Consider the following 20,683-nt stretch of genomic DNA (forward strand, 5'->3'; position numbering starts at 1 on the left):
GTGAATAACATGTTAGCTTATGGCTGTTGTGTTAGCTTGTAGCTAGAGCGTTAGACCAGGACATCACAAGGCACAGCTTTTGTTTGTTACTTTTATAATGTTGAATTCTCTAACAAACTGAAAATGGAATATATATCAGCCAAATCTAAACATCTGTCTCAGTTTTAAAGCAAACATCTGCTGATACTGATATGATTTTGATGTCATTATGCATTCCTAGTAAATAAAAAACACAAATAAATAACACAGAAAAACATCAGTAATAACTTCAGTCTTTTCCGAGTTGAGACGGCACCCTGAAATAGGTCCTGCTGAGCTGTGTAGTCCGTCTCAGTGATTTTTCAGGTTTTTTTATTGTATTTTCAAAGGGAAGTTTCTTTTTCTGGCCCGTCCACCACTCTGTTGGCATGACTGACACCCACAATGCAAATACAACAGACCTCCAGTAATTTCTGGGGAGATGAGAGCTGTCAGAAACGACCCGAGCCTGACGTGAACCACTCGGAGAGCGCGCGGTGAGGGCCAAACACTGACGAACATTGTGTGAGCTGTGTATGGACGTTTTGGCCTGAGCGACGGTAGTTAACAGAGGTTTTCATGGCCCTCGGATATCCATGACCAAATCAATCAAAACGGTCATTTAGTCAGAGCCAGCAATAAGAAAACCAGCCGAGAGCGAGGTTGGTGAGTAGCCAAAAGCAACATGGCCGACACTGTCTTTTGGTTCAGATGAACACCCTGGGCAAAAATATCTGCAGGATGAGGGAGAGCTTTCAGTCCAAGCCCTCCATCCGGCACTAAAAATGAATGATATAATAATGTCAAACGGGAAGAAAGGACTGAAAAGGTAAGACGAATAGATTCTGAGGGCACCAGACGTATTTGTCATTTTCAGACAAAAACAGAGAAGACCGATTGGTTTACCTCATTTTGGCAGCCATCTATTTAGACATACTGTAAATGTCTAAAACCAGACCTGCGCTTGTCATTTTTCCATCCATCCCTGGAATCAAGTTTAAGTATTTTATGTGACTATTAGCATAGCAATGAAAGCTCTTTCCATGTGTATATGTAATCACACCTAGCAGCAGAATATATAAGGAAATATGAGTGGTCCCAGAACGGAGCCTTTTGGGACACCATGCGTCACATATCTGGGTTCAAAGAATTACATGTTAAGATATGTACCCTATTAGCCATCAGACAGGTAGGATCTAAAGCAAGAAGGGGTACCAGTTTTCTGACAGCATCAAAATGTTATATTCTGCCAGGTATAATGTAGTTAAAGTTACAAGTGTCTTTACGATGGTGGTTAAAAGCATTTTCTGTTGTCCCGGGTTCTTTTATCTTTTTTATCTTGTTTTTTTTTACATTGTAATGTTGCAGAATGTTTAAGGTTGCACTCAATTTTAGTATCATACATGCATTTTTGGCATCATCATGCAAATATGGTGTCCCTGAGAATTTCACTGATAAAGAAATAGGTAATACTTTGCAGCACAATCACAGTGGTTTCAGAAGAGCACATCGTCACTGTCCAAAACACAAGTATTTCCATTTCTGTGACTTTCATTTTTCTACATTTGTACTAAGCAGCTGTTCTTTGCATTGTGTGAAAAGTTCATGATGAATGGACCAACAGAAACACTTCAAACTGCTTGGAATAAAATCTCTTTACATTAACTTACACTGAGTGTAAAGTATGTTTTTGCCCTCTCCTGTGAAATTATGATTTTGGACTTGTTTTTCTTTGGACAGTGATGATATACAGGCATCGGTCTTCCTATAAAATTCCCCGGAATCATTCAGCTGTGCTTCACTCTCCAGCCGAAGCAAGATCTTAAGCCATGGTGCTGAAGAATGAGCTGATTTCTTTAATGCACATTCTTTAAATTGCTTTTCTTTTCTTTCTGTTCATGTTTGTTCATGCAGAGTGGCTCAAATTCAGACGTTAAAGCCAAAAGCAAAGACTTTTTCTGCTCAAAGTGGAAGGAAAGCTAAAACCACAACACTAATGCACGTAAAGCGCGGCATGAAAAGCAGCTGAAGGTGTTTTAGTGGCTCAGTGAGCTCAGTGAGCTCAGACGCAGAGCTTGTCCGTGTCTTTTTCAGCACTGACCACAGGCTTCTGGGGGAAAATATTGAGCTTCAAAATTTGGCTCAGCAGCAAAACAAACTCAAATAGAGTTAATATGTGTGATAAGGCATAATGCAGGTGAATTCCATAAATTCCATAACTTACGAGTTTACTGTACTTTTCGCCAACTCAGAAGATCACAGTGTCCATCGTCCTCCAGAGGAGATTCTCTGTAGACTCATTCAATCCTCTCTAAATTCTTCTCCAGACTTCTCTACTTCCTCTATAACATACGCTATAGCTCCTAAAGTTTTGACACACCTGCTCATCCAGCGATTTTTCAAAATTTCTGCAGAATTCAGTGGCTGAATTGTAAACAAAATCATTCAGAGTGAAAAAACTGGTAATTATGTAAATGTAATGAGTTTTTTTATTGATTAGTCTTCACATTTCGGCTTTAATAAAAAATAAAGAGTGTAAAGTTCAGCAGATAAAACAAATATAACTTTTTCAGTGCCATGTAATAAATCATAGTATCACAATTGAGGCTGTCAAAGAATAAAATAATGAATTGTGAATAAATGTATTAATTCTGTAGTTAATCACAATTAATCACTTAGTTATTTCCTCAAATTTGACTCTAAAGAAGGAGCATTTCCATTTTAAAAGTAGAGCATACTGATGTATCTACATTAAAGGGCAGAATAAGCCTGAGAATTTATTTATCATCTATCACCTCCACTGTGAACCATTCAGACTCGGTAAGTTTCTCTGCAGCTCCAGTCTCTTTGTAGACTCTGATTGGCCGGCAGCCACCATCTGTCACTTCTTTTCTTTTTTTTTACCTCTTGGCTTCTGGCAGTTTGAGGAAACAAGTGTATAAAGCGGCCGAGTGTGCGCAGAGCAGCATCCGCGCTCCTGGAGGAGCTTTCAGCATCTTTTTCTGATTTCCTCAAAAAAACTGGAGGACAAAGAGAAGTTCAATCACTCCCTTCAACATGGCTCTTATCTTCGTTTCTCTCGTTCATGCTGTTCTGCTTATGGATGTGGTTACAGTGAACCTGGTGGACTCATCGAAGCAGGAGACGGCAGACGGAGAAGAGAGGGACATGGTGGAAATAAACATGTTTAAAATGTATGAAAAGTTCAGCAAGGAGCCTCACAGACACAGAGAGGAGAACACAGTCAGGAGCTTCAGAGCAGCTTCAGGTAAGACTAACCGTCTTCAGCTGTGACATCTCAGAGGCAAAAGAACGTTAATTCTCTAAATCTACCATGATGTCTAACTACATGTTCTTCTAGTGCTACAATACGGAGAACATTGATGATCAAGTGCACTGTAAAATCTCTAAGAACTACTCAGAGTGAGATCTTCATAGAAATACACTGTTTGTCATGTTTTTGCTGCTTCTGCAAGAATATATATTTAAGCTTTTGGCTTTAATTGACTTTATTTGAGTTTCCTCTGAAATGAAGGTGTTAATAGTGAGTCTGTGCTGCAGTAACAGCCTCTACTCTTCTGGAAGGCTTTACACTAGATGTTGTACATTGCTGTGAGGATTTGATTGAGCATTAGTGAGGTCAGGTACTGATGTTGGATGGTCAGTTCTGGATCACTCCAACTCATCCTAAAGGTATTGGATGGAGCTCCATCACTCCAGAGAACACAGTTCCACTGCTCCACAGCCCAATGCTGGGGGGCTTTATACCCCTCTAGCCCATGCTTGGCACTGGGCATGTAATAATATTGTTATTAATAATAATAATAATAAGAAGAAGAAGAAGAAGAAACTTTCTAGACCACATTCTGTGCAGCTATCAGCTCAAAGCACTTTACAGGCAGATGATTAAAAAGGCAGAACTTTGATTAAAGCTAAATTTGAATAAAATATGCATTTTCAGATGTTTATTAAAAGTGAGCTCTGAGCTCGACTGTCTAATAAAAGGTGAACTGATCTCGACAGTTCAGAAGCAGAACAACTGAAAGAGTCTCTCTTTATGTTTTCGGTATTTTACGGAAAGTGTTTGCAGAAGGTCAGTATCTGCAGATCTAAGACCACAAACAGACAGGCATTCTGTGAGATGGCCAAAGGTTCACATGTAGCTTCTCCACAGCATCCCATTGTTTTGGTCAGTGCTTTTCTACACTCTAAAAAAAGGATGGCTCATCACAATTTTTGTAAAAACAATGGTTTTATATAGAACCATGAACACTCTAAAAACCATTTGCATGCTCAAATGCTTCTTTGCATGGTGAAGTGGTCCTTCAGATTGAAGAAGAATGTGTCGTATACACTCTCAGAAATCTCACTGGGGTGGAACCCTCAAGGCTCCATCTCAGTACCTTTAGTCAGGGAACATAACTGAACCATAATCCACTGAAATGATATGTTCTAAGCTGTACTGACTCCACACACCCCGTCTCGTCTCCAGGCTTTTATTTTACTGTTCTGTTTAAAACATTCGGTTATGAAAAGGTACAAATACGAACTTTTCACCTGGAAAAACTTATTTAAGGTTCACAATCAGACCTTAAAACCACTGTTGGAGCTTTGAGGGAACATTTACACTGTTTGTACCTTGATAAATGAAAAATGTACCTGCACAGAACCTTTATTTCTAATAGTGTAAGGTTCTGTAAAGCACCAAAAAGGATACTTCTATTGTGACAATGTCAAGCTTGTAACAATAGCAGATCTCTTTTTGGTGCTTTCTCCAGCAATCTGAAGAAACATTTCACCATACAACGAACCATTTAAGCATGCAAATGCTTCTTTCACTGGTCATGGTTCTATATAGAACCCTTGTCTGAACTAAAGAACCATGTTTTTTAAGAGTGTACGTGGATTTTACAAGCTGTGTTGAACTTCTGTGTCAGCAAGTAGCTGGAATTACTTTTTAGGAGGAGTGTCCCAATACTTTCGGAACTATAGTGTAAATCATAACTCTGGCCCAGTAGAGGATGGGTTTTCCTTTTGAGTCTTGGTTCCTCTCAGTGGTTCCTACTCATGCTCTTAGAGTTTCAAATATGACTCTTTTCATTCTATAAACCCACACAAACGTCCTAAGTGGACCCCAGGGAACCAAATAAGACGCAAGAAAAATGTGGAATATCGGTTATTCAGTTCATGTTGGTCTATACTTAAGGTTTAAGGTGATGTTGTGGCTTCATTTTCTTTTGAAATTCCTTTTCAGCATCGTCCAACAACAAGGTACTGTTCTATGTCAACCTGACCTCCATCCCAGAGTCAGAGGTGATTCTGTCCGCAAGCCTGCACTTCCTCGACCAGCACATCCGTCAGCGGCCCTGGAGCTGCCGGCGACCCCGAGGACCCTCGTGCCGCTCCCAGCACCTGCAGTCGTCACCCCCTGTGCAGCTAATCCTTCGAGGAACTTCTGCCTCCATGTCTGTTTTGGGAAACATTACATTGCCCCTTCTCAGAAAAGGACCTTGGCAGATGATAGATGTGTCTTCAGTTGTCCAGCAGGCGCACGCTCGAAGTGACCTCTTGATTTCCGTGGAGTTTTACTCTGGTGAAAGGCACCAGTGGCGGCACCCCAGTTTGCCGTACGTTCTCGTGTATGCCAATGACCTGGCCATAACCGAGCCCAACAGCATCGCCATGAGCTTGCAGAGGTACGGCCCTTATCCTGTGGGGGAAGGGAGAGGAACTAGACCACCGTTTGCCACTCCGAGCTCCAGAATCAGAAGAAATGCCGAAGATTTGCAGAACAACTTTCTTCCTGATGTCCAGTACCACGATCTCAAACACAAGGACCTGTGGTACAGCACTTACTTTGCGCTAAAGCCCAAAGCCTCGCCCAAGAGCCACGGCCACGAGGTGAAAAATGAAGGGAGCGCGTCTCAGGAGCTGAGCTTTGACGAGAGGACCATGAAAAAGGCTCGTCGCAAACAGTGGAGCGAGCCTCGAGTGTGCGCCAGACGTTACCTGAGGGTGGACTTTGCGGATATAGGCTGGAGTGAGTGGATACTGGCCCCGAAAGCATTCGATGCCTACTACTGCGCAGGAACGTGTGGATTTCCCATGCCCAAGGTTAGAACGTTAACTTAGCGGGCAATCTTCAAAGGCTCAGTGGATAATGGTTTCCTGTCATATGTGCAGACTAGGTTTCTGGGTGAATACAAATGTTTTTCCCACTGACAGCGTAACCTGAGCTTTATCCAGACATCCAGCCCATAACATCTGTCAGAAGTGGGGGAAATTTGGTGGGAATAAGTGGAAGCATGCGGTCTTAAAGGGGAACGTTCTAAATTTCTGTATAATGAAATGGTGAAGATGTGAACAAAGTCTTTCCGCGAGGTTCGATATGAAATGGTTCAATCGAGAGCAGTTTAACAAGTCAGGATTGTTCACAGTGGTGGTTTTCAGAGTGGCTATATTGATGATGGTCTGAAGAGTTTGATGCGTCTAAAAGCTCCCTCATGGAAAGTTATTACATGAAATGGTTATGAATTCACTGCCTGATGTCTGAGACATTATTTTATGATAGTTTTGAGAAGATTTTTGTTCTAAAGAGCGTTTTTATGGTGGAGGGATACATGCAAGGTGTTCTTAGCTAAAGTAGTCCCAAAAAACACTTATTATTTCAGATTTTCCACTATTTTCCCGTCATCAATATTGAATATAACACACGAGACTCGTGTAGGTTCTCTGGTGGTTCTGGATAGTAAATAAAATGTCTATATTTGTGGTGTAGTTCATGGCGACCCCTGGTTCCTATCACCACCACTGTAAAGACATCTGAATCATTTCACACCAAAACTCTCTGAATCACTCTGTTTACATCTCACACACTGAAGTAGAATGTCTGAAAAATCAGTTTAAAAATAAAGGTGCTGAAATGGGTTCTTTGGATCAATAACGTAGAACAGTCCTCAGGGACCTCTAGATGGACTACACTTTTTCTCTATATTGGAATTAATGTTAGAGCAAAAATATGGACCGTCTCAGTTTGAGGACCACTGTCACAGAATGGTTCTTTAAAGAACCATTTTTTTGTGTTAATGAGATGTGAGTGTGAAGAAACTTTGTTAAAGTGTAGAGAACCTCCATAAAACACCAGTTAAAGTTTTTTTTTAGAACCATACATTCAAGTCAGGACCAATTAGGAACCTTTAGCGTATATGTAATGAGATCATCGCTGCTACACCCTTTAAAAATGTGACACAAAGTGTTCTAAAGAACCAACTTTGGTTCCCAGAGAAGCGTGTTTGGGAAGGAGATGTGAAGAACCTTTTTTAAGGTTCTGTACCAAGGCCCTAGAAGCCATCCAATACAGAGAGGGTCTTTAAAAAGGTTCTTTGCACTCACATGTCTTAGTTACAGAAGTGGTTCTCCAATAAAACATCTACTGAGAGATTCTTTAGGTTTCAGAATACCGGAATACTGCTGGGCTTTCTTTCAGAAAAAGTAAAAATGATATAATGTGTACAATGAAATCATCTTATATCTGCTGATATGATGCCTGTAGACTAAGTTGCTTCACTTATTTTCAGTTGTTATTACTTGTTTTGAATAATGTAATTTAGAGAAATTCTTGTTTCTTGTTTCTTTCTTAAAATAAGCAAAATTACCTGCCAAAGTAGTGAGTTCATTTCTCTAAATAAAAAGGCTTAAAAAAGTAGACAATGTCTCTAAAAAAGTTAAATAACCTTAGAATAAGCTTACAATAATCTCAGCATGAGAAATATTAGATATTTCCACTGGATTGAGGATAATCTTACTTGCCAATATTCCATTTTTGCAGTGTGAGTTCTCTGTAAACAGTTCTCTGACTCTGTCTCCATCTGTAGGTCGTCCATCCCTCCAATCATGCCACCATCCAGAGCATCGTGAGGGCTGTGGGCATCGTCCCCGGAGTTCCCGAGCCTTGCTGCGTCCCTGAGAAGATGAGCCCACTAGCCGTGCTGTTCCTGGACACCAGCAGGAACATGGTGCTGAAGGTCTACCCCAGCATGTCTGTGGACACCTGCGCCTGCCGATAAGGAAACGAGGATGAGGCAGAAAACAAACTCTACAGGAGAAAATGGACAAACCTGCCGATGTTTTGACTGCTCGAGGCGAGAAACGCCGTCCGCTGCTCAGACGTAACAACTTCAGACACACTATTCAGTGACTGACCACACTCAAGACCTAAAAACCTCAAAAACTGTGACAACAAAATCAGACGGATGACCATTTTGGGTTTCCGTTGTAATTTATACAGTGACCAACTGTAAAGAGTAGCAACATAACCAGAATTCATCGGTTCTCCTTCTCCAATATCCTCCTAAGTTTGTTCTTAAGTGTGTTCTTGAGAAAGGTTCTAAGAAAAAAGCAGAACTGTTCTCACCTTTGTGCTCTTCAGTGTTTGTAGATTCTATTCTCAATTAAGAACAAATCCTACATAAGAGAACATTGGTGAGTCAGAGTCTTCATCAAAATGGTAACTTTATTTGAAGAGTGTCTACATAACACATTCATAACATCATAACATCATTTTTATTTTGGCTGTGCAGAAATGAGGCACTTAACTAAAAAAAAATATAGTTTTTCAAAATAAAAAGGGAGGACTTTTATTTTGAAAAATGCCTCTCAGTAAAATGACATAGTAATTCATATTAATATCATGTAAAACGTGTATGCTTTATGAATATTGATTTAAATATTCATGAACATGTTATGAAGTGTTTATGTAAGGTGTTATGAATGTGTTATGTAGACACGCTTCAAGTCAAGTGTTACTGTGAAAAGTGGGTTTTCAGAAAAAATGTTTTCTTAAGGACGGTTGGTGATTCAGGCCGAATGATGTTCCGATGAGAAACATTTCATGAGAACATGATGAAAGCAGAGCCACAACTTGTCTTCAAAGTTTAATTACAGGCATGACGTATATATATATATATATATATATATATATGATGTACATTTTATTGGGGTGGCTCTTTGTGCAGGACCCACTTTTGGTTGCCTATGTTCTTTTTAAACAGGTGCCACAAACGATTCTTTGTGCGATGCCACAGAAGAACCACTTTTCAGGTTCTTTGACCCCATGAAGTTTCTTCACACTCACACATCTCATGTACAAAAATTCTCTGAAAGCACCATCCCTTAAAAAGCGGTTCTTTTCAGAACCTTTATTTTTGGTCAGTGTAGAGAACAAATGTTTTTAAAGACTGAAGAACCTCCACATAATGTGAAGCTACTTAAATACTCTCAGAAATAAAGGTTCTAAACTGTCATTGGGGTGGTTCCCCTCTCATCACTGGGGTGGAACCCTCAAGGCTCCATCTCAGTACCTTTAGTCAGGGAACATAACTGAACCATAATCCACTGAAATGATATGTTCTAAGCTGTACTGACTCCACACACCCCGTCTCGTCTCCAGGCTTTTATTTTACTGTTCTGTTTAAAACATTCGGTTATGAAAAGGTACAAATACGAACTTTTCACCTGGAAACACTTATTTAAGGTTCACAATCAGACCTTAAAACCACTGTTGGAGCTTTGAGGGAACATTTACACTGTTTGTACCTTGATGAACGAAAAATGTACCTGAACAGAACCTTTATTTCTAAGAGTGCACACAGTTTGAAAGCCAGTTCTTCATATTCACAGATCAGAAGTGGCCTCAGTTTGTGAAAATGTCAGTTCCTGATTTGGGTTTTGAAAAACTGTTAAATGTTGTAAATGTGAGAAAATGTAATTTAACCCTTTCATCTAACATTTTCATTTCAAAATTAAACAGTATTCAAATGAATCTATGTAATATGTAAATTTCCTAAATCTTTATAAGAGTTTTTAATTGGCTCAAAATAGAACTAAGGTGTCCTTACAGTGTGCGTAACATGGTAGAATTCATCGAGGCACAAAGAGTCATATTTGCTTTCTAGTAATAAACACATTTGTTCAGAAGTATCCAGTGCATGAGACTCGTACAGCAATGTTGCCACCTAGTGGATCACGTATGAGGTTAGCAGGTTTGGTCAGCCAGTGGAGAAGACAAAGGAGAGACTGCATTCTGTGGGTGTCTACTAGAGAATGGAGGAAATGAATTAATTTAGATATCTCTGTATATTTTCAGATTTTACACTTCCTTTTTATTAAAATATAAAATTGCCAAACTGTATCAAAAATATTTGTTAGTTTTGGTACAACGTTTCTATTTGTGATAAAACATTTTTGGAATAACTGTATTGTTCCACAGAATCTTCAAAGGTCACATTTCTAGGCCACATACGTCATAAGCACTTCAAAAGAATGCAGAGAATCCTTGGAACCCGGCCAAGAAATGCGTCCATCTTTCAACCGAATTCTGGGGAAGCACAGATGTATCCTCCTTGGCCCTGACTTCCCTCTGTGTCGCAGGCTAATACGATAAAGGAGCAGATCCACTTTTGGGGGAGCGCAGGAGTTTTTAAATGTATGCAACATGGACAAAAGTATTGGGACGCACCTCTTAATCACTGAATTCACGTGTTTCATTCAGTCTCATTGCCACAGGTGTATAAAATGAAGCACCCAGCCATGCAGCCTGCCTTTACACACATTAGTGAAAGAATGGGTCTAAAGAGCTCACTGAGTTCCAGTGTGGTGCTGTGATGCCACCAGTACAACAAGTCAGTTTGCGAAATGTCTTCCTCCTAGATTTTCCACAATCAACTCTGAGTGTTTTTGGAAAAGTGGAAGCGTTTAGGAACCAAAGTGACTCAGCCACGAAGTGTCAGACCATGTAAAGTTACAGAGCGGGTCTCCGAGTTCTGAGGAGCACAGAGCATGAAAGTCACCAACGCTCTGCTGATCAATAACTGAGTTCAAACCTCCTCTGGCATCAACATCAGCACAGAAACTGCACCCAGAGCTTCATGGCAGGGTTTCCATGGCTGAGCAGCTGCATTCAAGTCTTACATCACCAAGCACAATACCAAGCGTCGGATGGAGTGGAGTAAAGCGCCGCCACTGGACTCTGGAGCAGTGGAAACGTGCTTCTGTGGAGTGACCAATCAGCTTCTCTATCTGTCAGTCTGATGGACGAGTCTGGGTTTGGAGAGTGCCAGGAGAACGTTACCTGCCTGACTGCACTGTGCCAGCTGTAGAGTTTGGTGGAGGAGGGATGATGATATGGGGCTGTTTTTCAGGGGTTGATCTAGAACCCTCAGTTCCAGTGAAGGGAAATCTTAATGCTTCAGCAGACCAAGACATTTTGGACAGTTGTTCACTTCCAGCTCTGTGGGAACAGTTTGTGGAAGAACCTTTCCTGTTCCAGCATGACTGAGCCCCAGTGCCCAAAGCAGCTCCATAAAGGCTTCACTGGGTGAGTCTGGTGTGGCTGAACTTGACTGACCCTCACAGAGTCCTGACCTCAACCCCATCAAACACGTTTTGAATGAACTAGAACAGAGATTGTGAGCCAGACCCTCTCGTCCAACATCAGTGTCTGACCTCACAAATGCTCTTCTGGATGAATGAGCAGAAACACACAGACTCTCTCCAACATCTTGTAAAAGCTTCCCAGAAGAGTGGAAGCTGTTAGAGCTGCAAAGGGGGACCAACTCCATATTAATGCCTATGGATTTAGAACTGGATTCATAAAAGCTCCTGTAGGTGTGATGTGTAGGTGTCCCAATACTTGTGTCCAGTGTATGTTGCCCCATTTGTTGTGAAAATTAGTACCAGTTTACCACACAGATGTTTTGAATGATGTTGTTATACGGACGACCAGCTATGTTTCTATCTTACATGGGCTTAGTGGTCAGTGTATCAGTTTTGCTTGCATTAATTTAAGCATGTAAAGCAAAAGGTCAGTACATTAGTGAAGAGGATGAACAAAGAGGGAGGCAAAACTACAGCTGAACCCAAAATGGGTCTCTTAATTAAAAAAAAAGCTGCAACAGGGATAAGTCTTGTTTAATTTCAGCCTATGTTAGTTTTTTTTAAAAAAGGGCCTCCCCAGCACTTCCTCACTGTTCAAACACCTCAAACAGCCTCACAGCTGATCGGATCTTCAGGAGTTGTGTTGCTGCTGCAGTTCTGAATCCTCAATAGGCCACATCATTTGGTGCCAGCTGCAGAGGAGGCTCCTACATACATCGCTGCCGCTGAGTATGCTGGAAAGGATGTGGTCCTTTAAATGAGACACACCCTGCAGCTTCTACTGAAGCACAAACAACAACAGAAAATGTACACATTACATTTTTTGGTAACTGCTTTACTTGAAGCACTGCGTAACATTGATGGGTCATTCTACAGAAACTTCCATTTTTGTGTCGCCAGCATTTACAGATATATTACACTTAAAAACATGTTAGGGTTTTTTTATTTATTTAGATTTTAAAATAAAACAATAAGTTATTTTATTAATTACACCTTCCTGAGCCTCAATTCAGCAATATTGGTTTTTAAATCAATCATCTAGAATCCAAGCGCCACAGAAGAGCTCGTCCTCACAGTCATGTGTGAAGGCTGAGGACATATTTTGAAGTAAAAAACATGTTTTTGTGCTATTTTAACTGCAATAATCTAAACATGACTATGAAATATATGATTTAAATGACATAAAGAAAACAAATGACAAATAAATATTATAAAATATATAAAGAAAGCTGTTGTCCCCAGGAGTCGTGTCACTGGTGTTACTGCGTAACAAAAAACCTCTTATTTTGAAATAAAAGTCACACTGATGACATCACTCAACTTCCTTTTACCTGTTTTCTGAGGATCTATGAAGAAAAGCTCATGGTGAGTCCACTGAGTCTTTCAGTTATCAGAGATTTTCTCATTTAGCTCATGATTTCATATGAAGCTTTTAGCTGAAGTCACTGGTGTGACCGACTTTATTCTGAGGTAACTGAAAAAATAGAACACAAATGGATTAAATTCCATATTTTAGTGGATTTTCCATGATTGACAACATGTGGTTTGATGCTCTGTAGCAGCTGTTTAGTAAAATGCACTGTTCATTAAAAATGTCTCTGGTGTTCCTTTATTTTGTGGAACACCAATGAGGATCAGTAACACCAGTGACTCCTATGGAGAGACAGAAGAGTGGACGTTTCTGTAGAATGACCCTGATAAAACCACAGCATATACATGTCATAGCAGATTGTGATCAGTAATAGAACAGTACTATGTTACCATCATGACAGATGACACAGTGTTTTAATGGTTTAATGTCTCATGTTCATTTTTTACATGAAGCATTATGCCATGTGTCATATAAGGCACTGTTATATTACTGAATATAATCTATCATGAGAATTCATGACAACATGTGATATCTGGACCAGCGAAAACCACTCTCTTCTTCTTTTCGTTCATTCATTCATCATTTCATTGAAGATATCGCACATTGTCATGAGTTCTTAGATTATTTTCAGTAATATAATATATAATATATATGGTGGTGGTGTGTTCGTGTGTGTTGCGCTGGTGTGAGTGAATCAGACACAGCAGTGCTGCTGGAGTATTAAAAACACCTCAGTGTCACTGCTGGACTGAGAATAGTCCACCAACCAAAAATATCCAGCCAACAGCGTCCTGTGGGCAGCGTCCTGTGACCACTGATGAAGGACTAGAGGATGACCAACACAAACTGTGCAGCAGCAGATGAGCTATCGTCTCTGACTTTACATCTACAAGGTGGACTGACAAGGTAGGAGTGTCTAATAGAGTGGACAGTGAGTGGACACAGTGTTTAAAAACTCCAGCAGCACTGCTGTGTCTGATCCACTCAGACCAGCACAGCACACACTAACACACCACCACCACGTCAGTGTTACTGCAGTGCTGGGAATGATCCACCACCCAAATAGTACCTGCTCTGTCAGGGTCCATGGGGGTCCTGACCACTGAAGAACAGGGTAACTGTAACTGGAGATATGCGATAAGGTGTGCAGAAGTGCAATATGTACAGTAAGGTGCATGATAGTGATGATGGCAGCACATCAAATTCTGAAGAGTGCACAAAAAATCCTCCAGATTCTTTGGGTTCCACCCTTTATTTATTTATTTATGTAATTATCAAACAAAACAGCCATTAAGTACAAGTTATTCATTTCTCAGAGTCAGAAAAAATCAGAAAACATTTAAAAGAAAATATTACACAGAAACAGCTAAATCTGCTCTCAGCTGTGTGAGTCAGTGAGTCTCTCTTCACCTTTATTCCAGCTTCCATTCTCTTCAGGAGACTCTCTTTCAGCTCCTCAAAGAATCTGCAGACACTCCTCCAAAGTTCGGTCTTAGAAGCTGGTTGATCATTTTCTGAAGTAATCAAACACATTCAGTGGTGTTGAGGTCTGGACTCTGGGGTGGTCAGTCCATCGTTCAGCTTCTTTGTTTGATGTGTCCGTCTCCTTTTCTCAGTGAGGTTCTTCTTGATCAGCTACACATCCTTTCAGACCCTACAGCGCTGAGTCGTCTTCTCACAGTGGAAGGATGGACAGAAACACCTGTGGATGTTTTCAGATCTGAGCAGCTTGATTTTCTCCTCTCTCTCAGAGATGAAAGCTTTAAGTGCTGTTTATCTGATGGGGGCAGTTTTGGGGTCGACCAGCTCTTCCAGGTGGTTGTTGGGAGTTTTGAACTCCAATTTTGGAAACTCCAGTTTTTTCACTTTGTCTTTCTCCTTCTTTATGCAAGTGGATGATCTCATATCTGACCTCCTCAGAAATGCACCCTTTTTGAACAGGGTGCCACTGTTGGTCAGTTTAAAAATAACATTAAAAAGGATCACAAAAAAATAAAACTCTGAAATTGGGTGAGTAAACACTAAAAATAATGTTGTTACATCATAGTTTAGCCTGTATTACTCATTGTGTACTTCAGTCTCATTTTAATCTTTTAAGATTATGAATTTTATAATAATGGGCCACTAAAAATGGCAATATAATCATTATCTAATGGTGATAAACGCTACTACATATATATATAAATATATATATACTCACATGGAAAGAAAGTTAATATATATGATGATATATGACATACTGCTGATATATATGATGCATATGTTCAATATATACACATATCAATGTTCATTCCATACATATGTATATATTATATATATATGTATGGCCATAATAGAGGCCCATTTAATGATTATTAATGTCTAAATGTCACAAAGTATACAGTAAATAACAACTATATTAGTTAATATGGTGTATTATTATTATTATTATTATTATTATTATTATTTGTTTTTCTGCAACTAAGTAAATACTTGATATGTCAACATTTTGGGTTCTGAGTATCAAATAACTAAATCATTATTAACCAACTATAAATAATTCCAGTATTATTTGAATATCACTGATTAAAATGTTAATCATTCAAACAGTGTCCTTTATTATTGTATATGATATTTATTACGTTGTTTATTAGGTTGTTTATTATGATGTTTATTAGGTTGCCTGATATTATAACGTGTTATTTTCTAGAAAATTCTTGGACTTTCTTTAAAGTCACTCCCTGAACAGATTCCCCTCCAGTCAAAATCTAATGAGTTGTTTGAGAGACAAACCAAAGTGACCGAGTACAGGCCAATGCCCTGAGACCCAGTCACCCAACATCAATCCCAGTGTTCACATCAATCCAAACATGGATCAAATACAGACCAGTGCATTCCTGCCACTTTGAGACTCTCAAAAGAGTCTCTTCAAGAAGGTGATTTTCTTTATTCTTCCAGTTTGATTGGAGAAATATCTCCAAATATGCAACGGGACAAAGTGGGATCAGGGCGGGCAGTTTACAACTAACAGCCCAAAATTCTGACCCCACAGAGGGACGAACATTCTTGCATTTCCAGAGTCTCACTCATTATCCCCCCCAGCGACGGCCAACTGTTTACAGAAACTTCATTAGCTGCAAGCCCCCTAATGATAACAAACCTTGAAAAATAGCATCAATGGTCCAGATAAGAATAGCCGAGCTGCTATTTTGGCCGTCAGGAGCGTGTGCTGTTTACTGTATGGAGTATGGGAGTGAACTCACAACTAAAGGCTTCCGTATTGGGAATCCCAACGTCAATGATTCTCCTTCAAAAGAGATCCAGACGTAGAGTAAAACATAGCACAGTCACGTAATATTGCGCGAGGCCCAGCGACAATGGAGGGGTTTCGATATCTACTGCTCTACCTGAGCCTCAGCCTGGCTGGATCTTGTAAAGGAAAACCCGTAGAGCTCGCTCAGACTCTGGAGAACGACATGGACGAAGAGGACATCCTGAATTCCAGGCTGGAGAGGTTTCTGGGGAGCATGAAGGAAGACTTCCTGAGGATGCTGAACCTGTCAGGGGTTCCTCAGGAGCAGAGGAGGGTTCAGCCTCCTCCTTTCATGATGGAGCTCTATAACAAATACGCTACGGATAAGTCCTCCATCCCGCGCTCCGACGTCATCCGCAGCTTCCTTTTACAAGGTAAAGATCTTACCCAGTTTATTAGGCACCACCACACTGCATCCACTCTTACTGACTGGTCATCATTTCGTCAGCTGCCCTTTACACTGCCATTGGAAAGGGACCACCGCAGGACCACCACTGGCGGGATAATTAGCTAATGAGTTCAATCAGGTATTAGATTAGGGAAAATTATGTACAGCAGGCCTAATTACTATTCACATGGGATTAGCGCTATAAAACAAACTGTTCAAATAATCCCATGTTATATAAATCCCATGCTAGAAACTGAGCCATAGAAATAATTCTAGATTACATTAATTCCATGCAACAAAACAAACAATAGAAATAACCCCAGGTTATATCAATCCTGTGCTGTTAAAAACACATAATTAATCCCAGGTTATATTAATCCCATGCTATAAAACAAACTATAGAAACCATCCCAGGTTATATTAATCCTGTGCTATTAAACAAACCATAGAAATAATCATAGGTTTAATTAATCCTGTGCTATAATCTCGTGCTATAAAAGAAACCATAGAAATAATCCCAGGTTAAATTAATCTAATTCAATAACACACTGTATAAATAATAATAGTTATATTAATCTCATGCTATAAAACAAGCCATAGAAATTACCACAGGTTATATTAATCTTGTGCTGTAAAACAAGCTATAGAAATAATCCCAGGTTTATATTAATCCCATGGTATTAAACACACCGTAATAATAATCTCAGGTTATATTAATCCCATGATATTAAACACACTGTAATAATAATCTCAGGTTATATTAATCCCATGATATGAAACAAACCACAGAAATAATCCCAGTTTATATTAATCCTATGTTATAAAAAAACTCCCACTTTAATTCTGTCCTATAAAACAAACAGTACAATAATCCTAGGTCATGTTATTCCTGTGCTATAACACTAACAATAAAAATAATCCCAGGTTCTATTAAACAAACAGTGCAAATAAACCCAGATTATATTTATCTCGCGCTATAATCTACTGTTGGATAGATCTTTTCTGCCATATAAATAAAACACATAATTAGTTGTTTCTACATACAAAACCAAAGTAATTTTCTGATTTCTCTGCAGACGTGACCCAATCAGCTACGAGCGAAAACAGGACGGCACACAGGCTACTGTTCAATGTTTCAGTGCCTCATTTCGAAGAGGTCACTATGGTGCAGCTGCGACTCTTCACGTTGTGGGAAAGAGGTCAAACGGCCTGCGACGACGCTTTCACTTCCATCAGCGTTTACGACGTGGTGCACAAGCAGAGCCAGGAGAACCTGCGCCTTCTGGACAAGAGAGACCTCAGTGACCCAGAGCCCACTTGGGAGGCCTTTGACGTAACGAGCGCTGTCCACGGCTGGCTCAAATCGAGGTGCGGAGTAGGTGAGCTAGAGGTTGAGGTAGAACGTCGGGGCTGCGGGTCGTTTAAAGGAGGTGGTTACAACATCAGCCTGAATCCGGAGGACAGCACCTCACCGGTTCTGATCGTCTTCTCAGACGACATCGAGAACAGGAAGAGGCAGGCCAAAAGCAAGGCCAAGGAGGTGATGAGTCATGAAGACGAGAGCTTTTTGCTGAAGGTGGACGCCTTGGAGGAATACGACGGCGAGGTCCACCTGGACCCGCGTCCCAGGAGGAGAAAGAGGCAGGCGCAGAGGAACTACTGCCGGAGAACCTCGCTGAGGGTGAATTTCAAGGACATCGGCTGGGACCAGTGGATCGTGGCTCCGCCCGAGTACGAAGCCTATGAATGCAAAGGGGTGTGCTCGTTCCCCCTGACCAATGACGTGACCCCTTCCAAACACGCCATCATCCAAACTCTGATGCACCTGAGCAACCCCAAAAAAGCCAACAAGGCCTGCTGTGTGCCAACAAAGCTGGACCCCATAACGGTCATGTACCAGGACAATGGCGTCATCACCGTGCGGCACCTGTACGAGGAGATGAAAGTGGCTAAATGCGGCTGTAGATAATGACCACATCACCACGTCTCCTTCTTAAAGGGTCACTCTGGCCTGGACGACAAGTTTGACCATGGCTGCGTCTGTTGTAAACAAGCCTGCTCAGCTTCTACAGTGGTGCTCCAGTCGCCTCTAGAGAGAGTTTTTCCAGTTTAAAGACTAAGCCCCGCCTTTTGATGATGTATCCTGAAGGTGGGAGGAGCTTTGGAAAAGCTACTGCTTTGGGGTGGACTGTTTTCATGTTTTTCCCCCGCTTGCTGGCTAATGCAGAGATATAGAAGACTGGCTACCACGTCTGTATTTATTTATATATTATATTATATATATATTGTATTATGTATATTTCTATACTTGTTTTCAGTCATTTTATCCAGTAAAATTGTCTAATTATTGGCCGATCCTTTAGCTTTTTTTGCAAGTATTATGCAAAAATTGTTAAAGCTCAATATAAGTTCAATAACGGCCCCTTTTGAATTCGCTGTTTTTGTGATGTCACACCAACAAACTAATTTACATACATCCTCCTATTCAGCCTACAGCAGCCTAGCCCCACCCACTCACACTGAGGTTATAAGGAGTGTTTCAGTCTGGACTGTTTTTAATAACACGCAGTACGGGGCAGCCAATCAGAACAGAGCTCATTTACATACCAGTCTTAAAGGTACAGTAACTAAAACAGCCTTAGGGATAAAGAAAAGTTGGAAAATGGTCATTATGACAAAAAAGATAAGAGAAGAAAAATGTAAATGCCCTTTAAAATAAGTTAAATAATCTTATAATACTTCCCAAATGTTTCAAAATAATATATATTAGATTTATTGAATAGATTTAAGATGCTTTCACTTGCCAAGGTATCTTTTTTGTAATACATGTATGGCATGCTGGGGATTGTAGTGAGAAAATATGGACCAGAACAAACAAAACTGTGAATTCTGTCAAACTGAAGCGACTGGCGGTGCAAAACACAGCATCCTGTGAAGTGAAATGATCTTAAATCTCATCAATACCTCTAATATTTCTCATGTTGAGACTGCTGTGAGGGTATTATAAGATTATGCCCTTTATTTCGCGATATTTTGTACTTGTTTAAAGTCATTTTATCCAGTTAAACTGTCTACACTGTATCGTTTTGCTTGTTCTGCCACTATAATGAGATAAACTCACTTGCCAAGATGCCATTTTTTGCAGAGCAACAGGACAAAGCAACATGTTAACCTATGTAGTTTAGGCTGGACTTGCCCTTTAACTAGGTTACTTATTTAATTAAAAGAAAGCATATTGGTTGTATTGAAATGCATAATATTAAAACAGACATTAACATATATTAAAGTGATCTGAATGCTTGTACAAATCTAATAAATACAGCATTATGATGTTATTCATCAGTCAACACTCAATTATTACTCTTTTTTCCATTTTCTCTGTAATTACACTGTACTTTCTCATGTAACATGTAAATAGGAAATATGATTTATGCCTTTCTGTATTTTATAATAGAATTCTGTGGTTACATCACTGTTATATGCGCTACAGGCCAAAGCATGGAAGCACGTTTGTACAATAAAGTCAGTTTAACAACAGCTTACACCACACAACATGTTTATGACCTGTTTATGACTCTGGTTTAACCAAAGCAACAGAATCGGGATCTGATTAGAGCTCCAACAAAACTCCACCTTAACTCATTAAAGGAGAAGATTTTGGCTCTTCAAAAAATCCATTCATGGTGGAGGGATACATGCAGGGCGCTGTGAGGCAAAATAGTCCCCAAAGAAAACTTATTATTTCAGATTTTCCACTATTTTCCATCATCAACATTCCATGTAAACTCAGAAGACTCGTGTAGGTTCACTGGTGGTTCTGGATAGTAAATAAAATGTCTGTATTTGTGTTGTAGTCATGGCGACCCCTGGTTCCTATCACCACCACTGTACATCTGACATCTGACATCTGAACCATTTCACACCAAACCACTCTGTTTACAGCTCACACACTGAGTTATGCAGGAATTTTGAAAAATCGGTGCAGTTCCCCTGTACCGGTCACTTTCTGCACACACAACGCTCTGCTTAAACAAACACAATAATGTCAAAAATGATATTTAACGTTGCTTCCAACCTTCCAAACATTTGGCCTGTTGTGTTTTTCCATATGAGTGATGTTAATGCGTGTTTATGTTATTATGTGTGCAGAATGTTCCACATTAAAAGACTTCTGTGCCCA

At 40.1% G+C, this 20,683-nt stretch overlaps 2 protein-coding genes across 2 annotated transcripts; both read left to right on the forward strand.

Moving 5' to 3' along the window:
* The first annotated feature begins 2,894 nt into the window (after nt 1-2,894).
* On the forward strand, nt 2,895-8,509 carry gdf10b (growth differentiation factor 10b). Its single transcript, XM_036571801.1, has 3 exons — nt 2,895-3,286; nt 5,273-6,132; nt 7,893-8,509. Exons 1-3 carry the CDS (start codon nt 3,076-3,078, stop codon nt 8,082-8,084), a joined length of 1,263 nt encoding a protein of 420 aa, XP_036427694.1. The 5' UTR covers nt 2,895-3,075; the 3' UTR covers nt 8,085-8,509.
* A 7,549-nt stretch (nt 8,510-16,058) lies between these two features.
* On the forward strand, nt 16,059-20,683 carry gdf2 (growth differentiation factor 2). Its single transcript, XM_036573354.1, has 2 exons — nt 16,059-16,489; nt 17,580-20,683. The coding sequence occupies exons 1-2, from the start codon at nt 16,180-16,182 to the stop codon at nt 18,470-18,472; spliced, it is 1,203 nt and encodes a 400-aa protein (XP_036429247.1). The 5' UTR covers nt 16,059-16,179; the 3' UTR covers nt 18,473-20,683.

This window comes from Colossoma macropomum, unplaced genomic scaffold (genome assembly GCF_904425465.1).
Source record: "Colossoma macropomum unplaced genomic scaffold, Colossoma_macropomum, whole genome shotgun sequence".
In the NCBI taxonomy this organism is placed as follows: Eukaryota; Metazoa; Chordata; class Actinopteri; order Characiformes; family Serrasalmidae; genus Colossoma; species Colossoma macropomum.

Coding starts and splice junctions, on each gene's coding strand:
- gdf10b (XM_036571801.1), top strand. CDS start 3,076: ATGGCTCTTATCTTCGTTTCTCTCGTTCATGCTGTTCTGCTTATGGAT. Junction 3,287..5,272: donor GAGCTTCAGAGCAGCTTCAG/GTAAGACTAACC, acceptor ATTCCTTTTCAG/CATCGTCCAACAACAAGGTA. Junction 6,133..7,892: donor GTGGATTTCCCATGCCCAAG/GTTAGAACGTTA, acceptor CTCCATCTGTAG/GTCGTCCATCCCTCCAATCA.
- gdf2 (XM_036573354.1), top strand. CDS start 16,180: ATGGAGGGGTTTCGATATCTACTGCTCTACCTGAGCCTCAGCCTGGCT. Junction 16,490..17,579: donor CCGCAGCTTCCTTTTACAAG/GTAAAGATCTTA, acceptor ATTTCTCTGCAG/ACGTGACCCAATCAGCTACG.